This window comes from Pelodiscus sinensis, chromosome 5 (genome assembly GCF_052426305.1).
Source record: "Pelodiscus sinensis isolate ZL-2025 chromosome 5, ASM5242630v1, whole genome shotgun sequence".
NCBI lineage: Eukaryota > Metazoa > Chordata > Testudines > Trionychidae > Pelodiscus > Pelodiscus sinensis.
The window spans coordinates 114,310,936-114,328,370 of NC_143056.1; the positions used below are offsets into that span (position 1 = coordinate 114,310,936).

Below are 17,435 nucleotides of genomic sequence, written 5' to 3' on the forward strand. Positions count from 1 at the left end.
GTGTTTTCCAGGAACACTTTCTAATGATAAAATGTTTTATTCTGCCTCTGGCAGAAAGGACAGTGATATTGGCTGTAGAGTACTACTGTATAGCAGCGCCACATAAATTATAACACCCTTTTATCATATCTTACACCATCAATAGAAAACTGAACAATTGCTAACAGGCGCAGAATCTGCATCTCTCACAGTAAGCAAGTACAGTGAGTTAGAGTCAAATGCTGTAGGGGCAGCTCTGAGATTAGTAGTAGAGAGATATATCTTAAAATAACTTGAGGATTTGTTATGACTATCTTAGGGCAGAATCAAATCATTTAGATATCTGAGAGTGCAATCAGGATGAAGATATATCTCTCTTGCAGAGCTTTTCTGGGTATCCTGGAAAAGCTCTACCATGTCCAGGGAACAAGTCTGCTTTTCCGAAAAAAAATTAGGAAAAACAGACATTTTTTTCGGCATCTCTGTTAACCTTGTTCAACAAGGAAGAAGGGATGTTCTGAAAGAGGGTTTTTTTTTCCAACATTTGGCCTTGTATAGATGGGCCAAATGTTGGAAAAGCCTCTTTCAGAAGAAAAGTGGAAAAAGATACACAAATTGTGGTTCGCAATTTGTGTATCTTTTTCCGACTTTTTTTGTAATGTTGACATAGCCTCTTTTTGAAAAATCTTTTTTTACACAAAAAATTCTTCTGGTGCATTTCTGTTTAGTGATAAAACTAATTTCTGAAACAGTTGCTGTTATCCTGTACTTGAAACTGAAGTCTATTCCTTCTCATTACTTTTTGCCCTACTGTCTGAGCAAGAGTGCTATTCATCAGATTGTTTTATCCCTAAGTAGCATGCCTTTTTAATGCTGACAGAAGCCATTCCATAGAATCATAAAAACATAAATGGAATGAATGTAGATCTTCTAGTCCATCTCCTTCCCAATGCATTGTCCAACTGAACGTAAGTTCAAGGTTCATCATGTTTGCAGCCAAAATAAATCTAGTTATCAGCAATTTGAAGGAAAGTAAATATAAAGATCGCAGAAGAGGTATTTTGCACCCCCATTTTTTCTAGTTATCACTTTTCTGTATTGTAGACTACTTTGGGGACAGGACTATGGGCTTGATCCAAAGGATAATGTAGTCAATGGAATGACTCTCATAGACTTTAAGCTCCAAGGTCAGACTCCCCCTAGATTCCTTGAAAGTTGCATCCAACAATATGCTGCATAGGAAGCACCCAGTATACATAACCCAGATACCACAGATAGTTCTTATGGGGTGATGGATCATATAAGTTACAGAGAACCAAACACCTGCTGGCTGATAACAGTTGCAGCCAAGAATAGCAAATGCTTACACTGCAGTTTCCTATGCTGAAAATCAAAGACTACAAAGAGAGCAAAATTAAGGAAGATCATCAGTCCTTGGAATAAGAGAATGTTCTCCTCTTGGCAAAATTAATACTTCTGTTGATGCTCTTCTGCTAGACTAAGCCTTTCAGTAGCATCTAGCTGTTATGAAAGTGAATACAAGATATTAGGCTACAATTAAAAATATTTGCCATTCAAAAAGTTTTTATTTTGGGTTGATTGTACCATATCACAATATTTTTTTGAAAAAATATGTAACATTAGTGGAGTTACACATATGTAAATAAAAATGGACTCCTTTCCAAGTATTGATGTCTCTTTTGTCCTAAGCTTTTGATTGACATTACACTACCATGGATCTGTTAGCTATTAGAGAAGCATGTCTTTCTGAAAGCCAACCCCCTGACTCTGAGCACAAACTGAAAGCCACGTTTGGAAATCTGCATGGAAGTCTGCAATATAAATGCCAACAAATTCCATCCCTAACTGAAGACATATTACTCCTCCTGCCCCCCTGCCCTCCAGTTCCCTATTACAGGGAGTAAACAAGTACATCAATGAATTAAACTATAAGTAATTTCATAGTAACAGATTCCTAGAGAGAGGAGAATCTCCCTGCAAATCAGGTATTTTGTGCATTCTTGAATGATCATGACATATGGAAAGGACAAGATCACAGGGAATGAGGGAAAAGGACCCATTCAGTTTTACAGCATATACAAAATTAGCCACCACTGCTTTTATTTTGCTGAGGTTATTCTGTTTTTTCATGCTTTTTGGGCAACTGTTATGTAATGAACTGTGTCACAATCTACTGCAGTGTACAGTTCCCTTCAGGTGCACAGTCCTTAACTGTACAGCTGCCACATAAAACCAACATGCTGGACTGCATACAGTCAGTTCTTTGAGAACTGGCATTTCTACTTCAACCACTTGGCACAAAACACGTGTCTGGCAAAAGCAGTGCATCTTGAGTAAGGAACTCCTGTGAAGGATTAAACAATGATTGTAGTCTTCTGGATGATTTTTGTTTTGGGAACGTCACTGAAGGAGAAATTTCACCAGTCATCAGGTTGGGTGAGTATAAAACCAAATATGAACCTATAGCAAAATGTTAGCCATTCCATACTAAAATAGATCACAAATAGTGCTAACAGATTCCATATTGCCAGATATTAAGCATTTCTGCACATTTCACTAGATGACAATTCAAGCTCTGGTTTTGGCAGAGGAGGCGGCAGATCTCTTCTAGCTGGTATAAATTTAGATAGTTCAAGAAGCAAGGATAACCAATTTTCTCCATGAATCAATGTCCAAGATAAGATAGAAAAGGAAGTAATAATCCACTTTAGAGCCAATCTTGAATGAGGAGCATTTTTGAGTAAGACCAGCTGCTTTAAAATCTGCCCTTTGTACATAATGCAGCAATGAATTAAAGGAGTTTCCTGAAATGCCAACTACCATTTATACCCAGGGAATTAATATAACAGTTTGAATAATTTCTTTCTAACATGGGTGTGAAGAATGGTGGCATTTGGCAATGCCTCTAGAATACGCTGGGTAGCTGATTCAGAAGCACAGTGTATGAGGCCTTTTGTGACACGTTAGATTGCTTCAAAGCATTCCATTGTGTGCAACCAAAACAGTGCAGAATGTAACAGGTTGATTATGGTGTTCAGTAGCTGAATGCACTCTGTCTCTGCTAGTTTCACTGGCTGTCTACATGGACACTTACTGAGTTCAGGATTCTTCTGATTTTAACTTTTAAGGCAGTGATCGGCAACCTTCACAAGTGGCCCTCCATCTCAGTGGACCACAAAATTGTTGTAACCAAGATGGTTGTGTACCTGGAATTTGTGGATTGTGCTGATTGAACCATAGCAGCGCTTTGATTGGATGAGGAGGAAGTCAATCAGCAAGCACCTCACTTCACATGCCCTTGATTTAAGTGTGTGTCACGTTAGTAATACCGGCAGGAAAAAAACTATGCAGATGCAAATCACTGGAATCTGGCAACCCTGTATGTGGGCAACAGTACACAAAATGTGTCTCGGGCCATACAGAGAACCCAGATGGGCTGCATGTGGCTTTCAGGCCACCAGTAGCCCACCAGTTTAAAGGCATTTAGCAGCTTGAGTCCCAGCTGTTTTAGTTTCCAGCTCACTCAATTATACTCCACTATATAAGGTTCAAGAACTGATGTACACCTGCACTTAAAAGATAGGTGTTATCTGTATCTTTGTTCCTCTAGTTAGTATTATGGAATGACTTTTTTTTTTTTTTTTTTTTTTTACTGGAGAAGGTCTATGAAATTAGTTTTATTTTAAGAAACATTTCAAAACCTTGCGTCCCAGGACTCTTAGCTCATAGCAATAGTGTATGGATTTAATAATGTTTCCTATGCTTGTTCTAATCTTGTGCAGTTAAAATAATGTAATCTTTGGTTCACAATAAACATAGTCAAGAATCCTTGGTAGCTATAAATGCTCTTATTGCTACGTTAGCAAACTCTGAAATATTCATTTTTGAGTTTATAGGCACAGGCTTCCAGAATATTCTGAATTTATGATTATAGAGACTAGAGTAGTAATACTATTATCTACTATTTGCATAATTTATTTCCTGAACGCAATATGTGAATGAAATGAAATAGAAGGCTACATTCACTGACTAAGTGTGCACTGAAGCTTCAATTTGCATTGACTCTGAACTCAATCTATACCTTCCTCAAACTCTAGGGTATTCAAAATCATACCTGAACTTTATGGTGCAAGATTTTATCTAGATATCATTGACAGGTTCTACCTTAATGCTCAACAGGTCATAATCCCATCTAACTTCTTTTATCCGCTCCTTAATAGTGACTATCTTGCAAACAAACTAACATTGTACTCCAAATATTACGTAGGGATCCCCATTTTTTCTACTATACAGTGGAGCAGGTGATTTATTAATTTATTTTAAATTTCTTACCTTATCTGATGAGCTAGCTATCATTACCAATTGCTCATTTCTGGCAGTTAGAGCAGATTCAGATTTAAGGAAGGGAGCTCTGTTGGAGCATATGCCAACAGACATGTTGCTTTCTGAAAACCATTTTAGGAAGAGAGTACACATGAAAATTACAGCCCTGACCCTTAATTTATGTAAATATCTACAGCTCCGCTGAAATCAACAGAGCAATGCCAATTTACCCCATCTGAGAATTTTCATTTGCACTCCAGAATCTCTGAATTTGGTTCCAGGTTAGTTTGATGGTAACTCTTAGCACAGAGGTTTTCAACCTGTAGTCTGCAGACTATGTCTGAGTCCCTACTATGGATGTTAAATTTAGTTTAATCAATTAATCGACTAGGCGATGGATTTTCCATCCATTAGTTGATAAGTGGGGAGCCACAGCTCTGCCTAACCCCACTGCAGCTCTTAATACATTTAAAAGGCAGGTGCACAAGAGGGGGGGGGGGCCAGGAGGGCCAGCGCAAGCCAGGAATCAGTTGTCCTCACTCACACCAGGTCCCTCCCGCTTGGCTTCTGATTTTTAAATGTAAAAGTGAAGGAGCAGCATCTGGTACTGGGGCAAGCCGGGAATCAGCTGATTCCTGGCTCATGCCCAATCCCTACTACCTTCCTGCCTTCCCTGCCCACTGTCAAGGGACTAGTAGCTTTTGCTTATCAGACAGTCGACTGGTTGCTTACATCCCTAGTCCGTAAAAGGTTGTCATTACCACAGAATTGGGATTTCAACTGTTGTTCAATGACTCTTTGGGAATTCACAGATATCTTTAAGATCTCCTAAGGGGTCTGGACCACCATTCAAAATTTTTTAGGGATCCACAAGTGAAAAAAGGTTGAAAACCACTATCTTAACTGAATATGTGTCTATTAATTCCCAAGTGTGTTTACTACCTTGTGTGTTTGTTTATAGACTAATTCTGGCTGGAAAAAGAAAGATGATTCACGCAAGAAGTAATTGAAAGTCCAGCAACTGACAGACCAAAAAGCAGAGTTATTACCGGTATCAAGAGCATTCTATTAGAAATGCAGCTCTGCAGCTAAATACACACCGATGTACATCATCATTTGTTTTTAAAGAAAAATCCAGGCTGTGTCCAGTGACTAACAAGTAACAGTCCTCAACATGCTCAAGCATATTGTTCGTATTGTTGGCTTCACATAAAACAATTGAATGCCACTGTATCATAATTTATGTAAAAGTTGCTCTAGCTGTTAGACATATACTTAGGGCCTTACCAAATTCACAGTTTTTCCTGTAAGCTGGACACTTGTATGGCTGCTCAGGAGAGATTCAAATGCTGCCCAGATGCTTAGCAACATACCCAGAGACAAGTTTTTGTTTCTATGACTTCGTGCACATTAAAAAACTATTCCACACACGGATGAAATAAATCCACACACAGATGGAAAATGATGAAAGGGCACTTTGATTCATAGACATGAGAAACATGTCATGGACTGTGAAATCTGGTCTCCCCCATGAAATCTGGGATTTTGTATGCTTGTACCCTATATTATACAGATTTTACAGAGAAAATCAGTGTCTATCAAATTGGGAGTGCTGACCCAAAGGGGAGTTGTAGGGCATTACAGATTATTTTAGGAGGGTTGTGGTGTTGCCACCCTTACTTTTACACTGCTTTCAGATCTAGGTGGCTGGAGAGAGGCAGCTGTTGATTGAAGACTCAGCTCTGCAGGCAGTAGCACAGATGTAAGGGTGGCAATACTATGTAATGCCATCCGTACTTCTGAACTGCTGCTGCTGGTGGCTCTGCCTTCAGAGCTACATTCCTAGCCAGGGGCCACTGCTCTGCAGCTGCCCAGTTCTGAAAGCAGCAGCACAGAACTAAGAACAGCAATACTGCATCCCCTCCAATAATAAATCCACACTACCACAATTCCTGTGTGTGTCAAGACCCCCTCAAATTATACTATGAAATTTCAGATTTAAATAACTGAAATAATGAAATTTACTATTTTAAAAATCTCATGACTATGACATTTACCAAATTGGACCATACATTTGGTAGTAGCCTATTTATGCTCCAGTACGCCTTGACCCACAGAGCGTGGGAGATTGGGGGCTCCATATGGACTTGACATATTCAGAGAGAATCCAATTTCTCGTATCAAAATTCTGAGGGAATATTTAGCTTTGTATTAGGGTACCAGCCCTGATAGCAACTGCAAGCTCATATGTGGTTTCTAAATGTAGAAAATAGGGGTGAGGAAAACTTACCCTGCAGGATAGAATCCTAAGGTACTAAAGCACACTGATCCCAATCAAGCAAAGCACTTACACAGGAGTAGTCCTGATGAAGTCAATAGAACTACTTGTGCTTAAATGCTATGCTGAATAGGTGCCAGAGTTTCCAGCACTTTGAGGTCACGAGTCCTTGATGAACCAACTTCGGGAGACTCCAAAACCTAGAAAACATTTGAAACACCTGGGGATTCTTTTAAATACACATGACTGATATTTACTGGGCAGACATCTCTTGCCTTCAACTGCTCTTTGCTTATTTTTTGCAACTATCTTTTCAACAAATTAAAGTCTAAACCTGCGCAGAACACCATTGCTCACCTTCTCGCATGCACAAAAGTACAGAAGAACATGTCATGGCTCCTTCCCCACTCTGGCATGATAAATGCAGAAGTGGGGGCCAGCAACTGTACCCCAAAGCCTTATCTACCAGGCTTTGGTATAAAACTTCCCCCAAGATCTTAAAAACCTAGATCTTGGGAATAAAACTTCCGCTGCCACCACCCAAATGTTGCTAAAGAAACCAGGGGAAAGACCATTTGGGAAATCTTCCCCCTAAAACAAAAATCAGGGCACACCATTAACCACTGCCAGGTTAATAAAAGAAAAGAAAGAACTTTTATTATTACAACAATATTCTGGTTGCAAGTATAATGACTAGAGAGGAAGGTAACAAAATATACTCATGGAGAAACTCCATGGGCCTAGAACTTAGTACAAAGAAAAGCCAAAACATCTTTTAAGCAGTGCCAGACATCAGATCCCATACCCAATCCATAACACAATAAAACCTAACGAAACTACCTAAACTTTACCCTACTTACAGAAAATGAAGAATGTGTCTTGGAGAGAGAGAGAGACATGCTTGTCCCTCTCTGTAGCTGCAGAGAGCTCTCAGAGAGACAAAAAGACAAAGGAAAAACCCAAATTCCTTTGTCCCAGTTTGAAAAATCCCACCTACATTCTTATTGGTCACTCCACCTGGCTAGGTGTAGTTACCCCTTAATCCCCAGGCTGCTGGCTAACCCTCATAATCATGACAAACAATGTAAGATGAAGTTAGATTATTGAATTGTTAGATGTTTTCAGAAGAATTGCTGCCCTGTTCACAGTGAACATTTGTTAAAGCTGTGCGTTTACAAGGTTTGAGAATACCAATGCTCTGCCCACATTCAAGATAATGGAAAAAATCAGGTTTGAATTTTACCCAGTCAATCCTTTATAGTTCAGAAGTGTTTTCTGTGAAAGGAATATGTAATGGATCAGGGATGGGTAGAAAAGTAAGGCACATGAGCTACAATTTCTCAGATGCTGAGGAAGAAGCCCATCAGGCCTAGGAAACTGCTGAACTAGTCCAGAACACATTATCTGTTGAGGCCCCCTTTCAAACTATCAGTCTTGAAAACTCATTGTTTCATACTGTGCAAAAAAGAAAAGGTGTAATCCTCATCATATTTTAATTTTGTTCTCACAATATTAAACTGAATCCTCTAATGAAATGTATCCAAAAAAACCCTTAGAACTATAGGAAATGTGTTAGTAGTGTCCTTGAGATAAACTTTTCTACGAGTCTCTGCCCTATATTGGTATGTGATATAATGTCCAAATTAAGCTAATAGCAATAGAACTGATGTTCCAAGACATCTAAATTTGGACAGACTGACAGCCTCAGAGAATTAAGTCTTGGTGATAAATGAAGAACAGGATAATACAGGCAGCAGCAGCACTGGCTTCTAAGAAGGGGTAGGTCAATCTCTTTGCCCATTGTGGCTTGACCTTTCTTGGTCCTGGGCATTCAGCAAGGTGGCAGATGCTATACTGCCTCTTTTGGACAGGACTATAACTACATATTTTACCGCCTCAGCGCCATTATTCATAAACTACTTTTGCCGACTACCAATGCTGGATTTAAACAATCTCAAGATGCCCGGTGTCCCAGTGCCAGTCTTGTGACACACCTACTTACTTCCACAGAATATTAAAATAAAACTTGCACCATCCAGACTGAACAGGCTAAATGCGACAACTAAATGCATCACGTCAGCAGCGCTACCATGGAATCCTAGCTGGAGCATAAAGACAGGAAATAGGAATTGGGGAAATTAACATTTTCTGCAAAGGTGCTTTATTCTACGAAGTTCCTTATTTATATTTTTTTATAATTTTTTTTAAAAACACACCCCTCAAGTAGCTAATTCCATGCCCCAACCGATTGTGATGACAGTACCATAGCATGGTGCATATTGATACATTAGTTGAAATGCAAGCCAGCTCTTATTCTGTTTACTCTGAACATTCAGCACATGCTACTGACCTTGGCAGGCTTCCAGTACCACATTTAAAAAGTCTGGTAACATGGGAGTGCTGAAAAAGACTGCTTTTTATGACTGGGCCTCAGTCATATAAGACTCATAGGCTACGTCTACACTGGCATCCCTTTCCGTAAAAGGGATGCTAATGTAGACTTTGGAATAGGCAAATCCACGGGGGATTTAAATATCCCCCGCGACATTTGCATTAACATGGCTGCCGCTTTTTTCTGGCTTGGGGATAAGCCAGAGAAAAGCGCCAGTCTAGATGTGATTCTCCGGAAAATAAACCCTTTTCCAGAGGATTTCTTATTCCTACTTTCAAGTAGGAATAAAAGATCCTCCGGAAAAGGGTTTATTTTCCGGAGAATCACGTCTAGACTGGCGCTTTTCTCCGGCTTATCCCCAAGCCGGAAAAAAGCGGCAGCCATGTTAATGCAAATGCCGCGGGGGATATTTAAATCCCCCGCAGATTTGCCTATTCCAAAGTGCTACATTAGCATCCCTTTTCCGGAAAGGGATGCCAGTGTAGACACAGCCATAGACTTTAAGGTCAGAAGGAACCACCATGATCATCTAACTCAAGCCTCACCCACTCCTGTAATAAACTCCTAACCTCTGGCTGAGTTACTGAAGCCCTCAAATCACTGCTTAAAGACTTCTAGTTACAGAACATTTAACATTTACACCAGTTTAAACTTGCAAATGCCCTGTGCCCTATGTTGCAGAGGAAGATGAAAAAAACTCCAAAGTCTCTGCCAATCTGACCTGGGGGAAAATTAATTCCTTACTCCATATATGGGGCATTCACAGTAAGACTCTGAGCATGTGGGCAAGACCCACCAGGCTGATACATGGGAAAGAGCTGTCTAATTCACAGCCATACCCCATCTAGTGTTCCCCAACTCCAGCAGTTGGGGATTTTTGTTACTGGAAATTGCCAATGGGCCACATGTCCCATTGTAGGTAGTCCCATAATACCATCCCCTCCATACACTTATCTTGGGAACCCATTACATTCCAGTCACACGGTAGGGTTCAGCATCCACCAACTTCCAATGCCTATCATTACAAGGACATTTTTCATTTTAACATTATAGGTCATCTTCACATTAGTTGAATCTGTTCAAGGACTAGCTGAACAGAAGGAGTCATTTTTTGCTAAGATGCAGCACACCCTGGTAGTTTGGATGAAATCTGATCTTGTTCAGAAAAGAGAATTGCAGTTGAGGCTATGCTAGAAATGCTAACAAAGCTGAATATGGCACAAATGGCAGAGAAGAGTAACATCTTACACTGGATTTGTAACTGGTAGCTGAACCAAACTGAAAGTTTCAGCATGATTCAAGCAATTCCAGTGTACACAAGACTCTAAACCACTGGAGTACAAGATCCTTTGTCTGATGTATACAAAATGGGCAGAAGTCCAATAAAATCTGAGGCGTTAGGCTTGAAACTCTAGCTGGATGAGTGCAAATAAATTCAGACATGGGCCCTTGTGCTGAACAGAAAAAAAAAATCAATGCTTTTATTCTCTACAATATCACTCTGGCACGAACATGCAAACATGCAAAACATTAACAGATGGTGTCAACATTTTGAAATGAACTGCAGTGTCATTTTAGAAACAAGGAATGAAATTTTGGCTACCAGTTTCATGGCACATGGAATGAAGCCTGCCGATCCAGTCACCAGAACCACAGTAAGGAACGGGAAGTTTTCAGCAAACTGAATCCAAACGATAAATCTATCCAGAAAGGGAAAACAAGCATCGGTGGCCTATCTTTCATCGAGAGGAAAATGAGGAGTTGGGCACAAACAGCATTGGAAATGCACACGCTGACCTGAAAAACTTCCCAATCTGCAGGAAATGGTGAGGAAAAGCCTGTTGAGGGAATGGAAACAGCTCAGTTGACACCAGCGCACAGAGCTGTGAATGAAGTTTCCAAAGGCAACTTGAGAACCAGATCTCTTCTGGGTAAAGCCGCTGGCTGTAGCCATAAAAAGCAACTCTCAGGCAGGGTTGGCCTAACATTAAATCAGCAATAGTCTAAGTTACTCTAGGAAACTGATTACAACCTGCACGAAGACAAAATTAAAATGTAATATGCTCAGTGTATCCAAGAATCTAGTGATCAAGAAATCATACAATAATTTCAAATAAATAGAACTGCAGTAAAGGAAACAAAACTTGGAAAAACACAGTTTAAAAGCAAAACAATGTATTATTAGGACACTATTTGATATTCAACTGGCAAAATATGACATCTGGAGTTAGTTTCTGCTTCCAAGTGTACCCCCAAAATCACCAACTCATTTGGTCCTCTCAAAAAAGGGAAGCAGATGACCCTATTTCTACTACCTTGCACCCCAGGTATTCATTTACCCTCATGCATGGAATGCAAATTGCTACCAAATCAGAATTGTACTGACATCCGATTTTCATGGGTATAAACAACCATGAGGGATGAGGTATTGGAGAAACAGGCTCCAAGTCTTTATATTTCTGAAGTTGGTCAACAAGAACATAAAAGCTGCATCATCATACACATATAGAATGGGAAGCAACTGTCTAGGAAGGAGTACTGCTGAAAGGGATCTAGGGGTCATAGTGGACCACTAGCTAAATATGAGTCAACAGTGTGACACTGATGCAAAAAAAAAAAAAAAAAAAAAAAAAAAAAAAAAAGCCAACGTGATTCTGGGATGCATTAACAAGAGTGTTGAGAACAAGACTCGAGAAGTCATTCTTCTGCTCTACTCTGCGCTGATTAGGCCTCAGTTGGAGTATTGTGTCCAGTTCTTGGCACCACATTTCAAGAAAGATGTGGAGAAACTGGACAAGGTCCAGAGAAGAACAAGAATGATTAAAGGTCTAAAGAACATGAGCTATGAGGGAAGACTTAAAGAATTGGGCTTGTTTAGTTTGGAAAGGAGAAGACTGAGACACGATAGCGGTTTTCAGATATTTAAAGGGTATCACAAGGAGGAAGGAGAAAAATTGTTTTCATTGGCCTCTGAGGATAGGACAAGAAGCAATTGGCTTAAGCTGCAGCAAGGGAGGTTTAGGTTGGACATTAGAAAAAACTTCCTCTCAGGGTGGTGAAACACTGGAATAAGATGCCCAGGGAAGTTGTAGAATCTCCATCTCTGGAAATATTTAAGAGCAGGTTAGACAGACATCTATCAGGGATGGTGTAGACGATACTGGGTCCTGCTATGAGGGCAGGGGACTGGACTCGATGACCTCTTGAGGTCCCTTCCAGTTCTAGTGTTCTATAATTCTATGATCAGAGCTGAAACTCTGCATGGCACACTATTCCACCAACTCTCCCTGGAGGCCCCAACTTGCCAGCAAAACTAGGCAAAAAGTCTCAAATAGGTTGGGCATAAGGATGGAGTCAGCACTGAATGGAGGGATGGTTTGTCACTGTGCAGTGTCAATGTTTGCTTTTTAAACAAGCCATCATATGGAATTTTAAATTTATTTGCAAGGCTGGTGTTGGGTTACTGCCTACCATTTCAGGAGGTATTTTTAAAATAGAAAATGTCCAATCTGTGCCCCTCTATTAAAATCGTCTGAATTGAGAGTAGAGTGGTACTTATACAATTGTGAAGGGTACTGAAACAAACCAAATAAGAGTGTACAAAATCCCTTTCTCTTATAATAAATGGAACAGATGAAAGGAAGGCTGCAGTTTTCAATCTATACTTTGATTATCCTAAGAGATACTCATTTGAAACTATAGAAAGTCACAAGAATACATTGCCATATATCAAGATAATAAACACTACATCCCTTCCTGAATGGCTGAGTTACATTGCTAGATTTTCATATATTCAGGTTGGCTACACAAGCAGTTTCTCTCCCTTTAGGACAACTGGGGCTCACCTAGTATCTTGTAAGGAGTCTGGGAGAGAAAAATAGCATAAATATTCTATAAATTAATGCAAACCAATGAAAAATATAAATAAAATGTTTAATGTCTGTAATTTATACATATGCAAAACTTTTATCTGCACTGTGCATGTGCAAAAAGTATATACATTTTCTTGACAGCACCCAGAAAACAGTTAAGCTATGTAAGTTTTTACGCTATTTGTCACATTGTGTAAAAAACATTGTGCACAAATGAAACCCTCAAAGAAAATCATAGGCTAACACAGTAAGCACTCAATTACGCACTGACAATTCAATATTGCATCACACTCACCAGAATAAATAAAAGTCAAGTACATTCATCACAATTTAAACACCAGTCTCTCTCCATATATTTTCTTTCTGTGTTTTGGTCTCCTATATTTATCTCTTATATTTATAGAAGTATGTTTGAGATACTAGATTGAGTTTCAATTATTAAAAAACAACCTTTCCTGCACAAATTTAGGGATTACACAAAAATAATTCCAGACTCCAGTGAAGAAATTATTTCACATACATTGAAATATTTCTACTTTAAAGCACAGTACAGAGTTGCACACTAAGGCTTCCTGTGATGTGTTACCCTGACCTCCCGAGGTCACTGCTGTGAAGTGTAAGTACAGCTGAACTGTAAATACAAAACATTTTCAAAAAAGTCTAATACAAAGTGCCCTTAAATGACTTTTAGTAATATAAGTAAAGAAATAGCTACTGTACTTGTGCAGTTGAAGTCTAACCTGGAAAGGTTTTATGAAAACTTATTTCAGACAACCAAGTTTAAAGTATATGTCATCTGTGATATCAGAAACAGACTAACCTTTATTTTTATAGACTCCTTCATTCATGAATAGATTTTAGACACAATTTAGTAAAAAAAAGGCACATCTTCAAACAAATATCTGAAAACCCAAACAAACATTTAATTATGAATAAAGTCACTAGCTTAAATGTAATCCTCATAAGCAGGAATAGGTGGTTGAGTATTTTTTGTTTTTTACTCCAAAGTCTTTTGAAGAGTTATCAGGCATTGATTACATTAACAAAATAAAATTAAGCATCTGGTAGAATAAACAGATTTTTGAATTTTAAGCTAGGATTTTTTTAAAAAATAATGTTTTAGTATTTTTCCAACTGATTTACAAAGAATGCAGTAAATGTACAAAGACATGTTAATTAAAATCTAATTGTACAAAATTTGCAAAAACATTAGTAGCCCTTACCAGCTAGGAGAAAATATTTCTTGGATGCTAAGATTACAAAGATTAATTACGTTTTTATATGAAATATTAAGAACAAATTTTAAACCATGATTATTTTTGTGAGGGAACAAATAGAACACAAGATGTACTGTGCTTGAGAAAGACTGACAACAGAGACTATATTCCAGTCATCTTCTACAAGACAAACAACAACCAAGTGCTTTCAAGATTAGAGAGTTCAACAAATCTTGTAATAGTGATTAATTACAACATCACTGCCAATCAAGTGAGTTAAAAAAGGATAATCAGGATTTTATTTCACCTATTTTTTTATCCAAAAATGCAGATTTAGCTCTAAATTGAATATTTTGGTGGTGTCATTTTCTAATATACACTTCAAAATTTCAGTGGATAAATAGTGTATTTTTTCCCAAAGATTTTTCAACAATTCAGATTATTGTTTGTGACTAATATAGTTATCTGGGATGACCAAGATCTAGAGGTTCAGTTCAGTTTAAAAATTAAAAAAACAGCAACTTCGTCAAGGTCCCAACATTCAGTCATCGTCTGAGTGGATAATGGTAGAACGACAGCAAACAATTTCAACTGGTCCCATTAAGAAGAGGCAAACATACAATAACACATAAATAATCAACCAATGAGGTTACAGTATCTTGCATTATCTCAAATATATTGAGCAGGTACAATAAAGATGGACCTGTTTTTAAGTTATGCAATATACCATTTTTAAAAATACAGAGGTACACTGGTAGTTACCTTCATTTGGATATCTCTGTTAACTAAAACTACATAAACCTGTAACGACTATCCAAAGGGTTCATTCATTTTAGCAATGAGTTGAAAAGGTGGACTGCTACACCACTGCCAAAACCAGTTTATAATAGGGACAGTACCTCTTTTTTCCTTACGAGTCAAGTCACCTGCTAACCTGGTGCTTCCATTTTGATGCTAGAAATGGTATTTCTGGAGGCAGCAATGAGACGAAATACTCTCTGATGGAATAAGTTCCCTTCTTCCTTGTGCGTCTTCTCGTTTTGCATGCAATTTCTCTTCCCCCAACCCTTACGTATTCCTTAGCCAGTCTCTTCCACTTACCCCAATAACCTCTTAGCACTATGCCAAATGCTCCTGGCATTAGAAGTTAGCAATAGTTTAAGTATCTAATGGCAGAAGTACTACAAATGGTGAGCTAAGGCTTGAAGCAGAGTATAGTAGTGATACTTCAACTTTGCTGAGATTATATATCATAGTAGCCTGGGGGATACAAAGTAATGCATCATTAAGTTAGGACTGTGAACCTAGAGTGCAATCTCTGCAGATTTAGATGAACCCTGTGCCTATTATTTATATGCTTATTTACTGAGAGGAAACTTATCTTTGTAGTGCATAGTTTTAAATAAAGGTGCAATATTGGCATCAAAATAGAGGGAACTCTCTTGATACACATTACATTTAAATTTTTGGTTTGCTAAAATTAAATCAGAAGCATTCACTAGTTAATTCAGAATGACAATTGCCAAGTTATTTGATATCACAGAGGAATTGCAAGTGCATCTTGGCTTGATCAGAAAATATCTGAAAATTCTGTATTTCACACAACTTAACAACCATGTACTCTTCCAGACTTTGGAACTGCTTGCATAAATAGCTGCTTCATATTTTAAAACCCTGATTTTTAATGCAAGAGAAAACATAAGTGTACTGTACATTCAATATGTAAAAACAGCTGAAATTGTAACACCGATTTTAAAATTCACAAGCCAAAAAGTACAAGTTATAGACAAACACTGGAAATTCCTATTTTTCAGGAAAAATTTTTATTATCTATGTTTTACTGAAATAGGTTGGCATTGACATTCCAGACATAAAAACTCCAATGCAATCTTTTGGTCACACTGCTAAATGCAAGGTATAATGAATGACATGCATTTTTTAGAAATCAAAGGTTCTTCTGATTATTTAATTACTATTTTTGTTAAGACACAAGGGCTCTCAAATCAGAAAAACATTATTTTATTGCTTTAAACATCAGTGGCAATGGCTGAAAGTTACAACCAATTTGTTTTGAATAGAAGATATTTCCATATTTTGAGGGATCCTAACTCAGGAGATTTTAGACACACAAAGCAGTATCTTTATCTCTCAAGAATAACCAAGGAACACAAATGGAAGTCATATTTTTCACATGTCAATGAAGAATGCAAATCTGATTTACTGTTGTATGGGCCCATATATATCTTGCAAACCAGTGCATAGTTAGTCAATACTTCTGCTGGCATTTTTAACAACTAATTTAGTTAATGGAAACATTCATTAATAGCTTTTATTCCAAAAATCTGCATTAGTTTCTTTTTGTAAAAAATTAACCCTGGCAAGTATTAAAAATAAATATTTTTAGGGTTAAACTAAAGCCTTGTTTTTCAATGCCCTTTCCTCCCTTACATATTCTCTTGCTCTCCAATAAGCAAATAAAAACTAACATTGTACTATAACAGCTGATATATGGAGGCAAAAGGGTGACCAGGTCAAAGAGAACAAAACCACTGTAAATCAGTTAATGTGTCCTCAGCTTCTTTGCCTGTCTCTTACGCTTCAATTCCTCCTCTTCACGTCTCATCTCCTCTAGGTCCTCTTGAACACCAAGTCTCAAACTGTCAAATAAGAGAAGATATCACATCCTTTACACAATGCTACCCAGGAGACATTAACATGTACAAGTCCTGCTCTCCTTTTCACATAGAAAAACTAAGACACACAAATTCAGAGTTTAAGTTAAAGTAATACATACACCATGTATTCAAATATTTGTAGTTTGGCTTAAGATATTGCATTTATTTTTAAATGAAAGCTGCATGGTGTCACGTTATTGAATTGTGAGGGGAGCAGCCGGGTCACTGCTACACCCATGGGGGGGTGTTCACCCCAAAAGTGGTACAAAGGGGCCATGTGAGGGGTCAAACAAAAGCTTACTTTCTTCTGATTCTTTATCTGCTCTTTATATATCTGTATAATGTCTGTGTGTGGAGTTAGGAATCTGTACTCTGTATGGAGACTGGAAATCTTTCTGAATGTGCTTGAGTAATGGGCTAGGAATGTTTGCCTGTGGACATGCTAATGAGTGAAGCTCCAGCTACAATGGGCCTCTGAAGGCCAAAGACACACCTGGCCACTGGCCATGTGACTCCCTCCTGGCTTGGAAGAAGCCAGGAGGGGGTATAAGTAGGCCATGTGGTCGACTCCATGTTGTCTTCAGATCTGCTTCTGACCCCAGATGCGGCCTCGCAGGGAATCACGAGCCGGGAAGAACTGTGGACCCATCCTGCTACAGGATGTGCAACAAGGACTTT

The 17,435-nt window shown here is 38.4% G+C and overlaps 1 protein-coding gene and 1 long non-coding RNA gene across 2 annotated transcripts in view; one reads left to right on the forward strand and one right to left on the reverse strand.

Moving 5' to 3' along the window:
- Positions 1-2,296: 2,296 nt before the first annotated feature.
- On the forward strand, positions 2,297-5,556 carry LOC142829232 (uncharacterized). Its single transcript, XR_012903654.1, has 2 exons — positions 2,297-2,436; positions 5,285-5,556. It is a non-coding gene; the product is annotated as an uncharacterized LOC142829232 (long non-coding RNA).
- A 7,356-nt stretch (positions 5,557-12,912) lies between these two features.
- Positions 12,913-17,435, reverse strand: part of SPTY2D1 (SPT2 chromatin protein domain containing 1) — a 35,589-nt gene continuing 31,066 nt past the window's right edge. Inside the window, exon 6 of the mRNA XM_075928114.2 lies at positions 12,913-16,739. Coding sequence (XP_075784229.2) covers positions 16,643-16,739 — 97 coding nt within the window. The 3' untranslated portion in view covers positions 12,913-16,642. The remainder of the gene's footprint in view (positions 16,740-17,435) is intronic.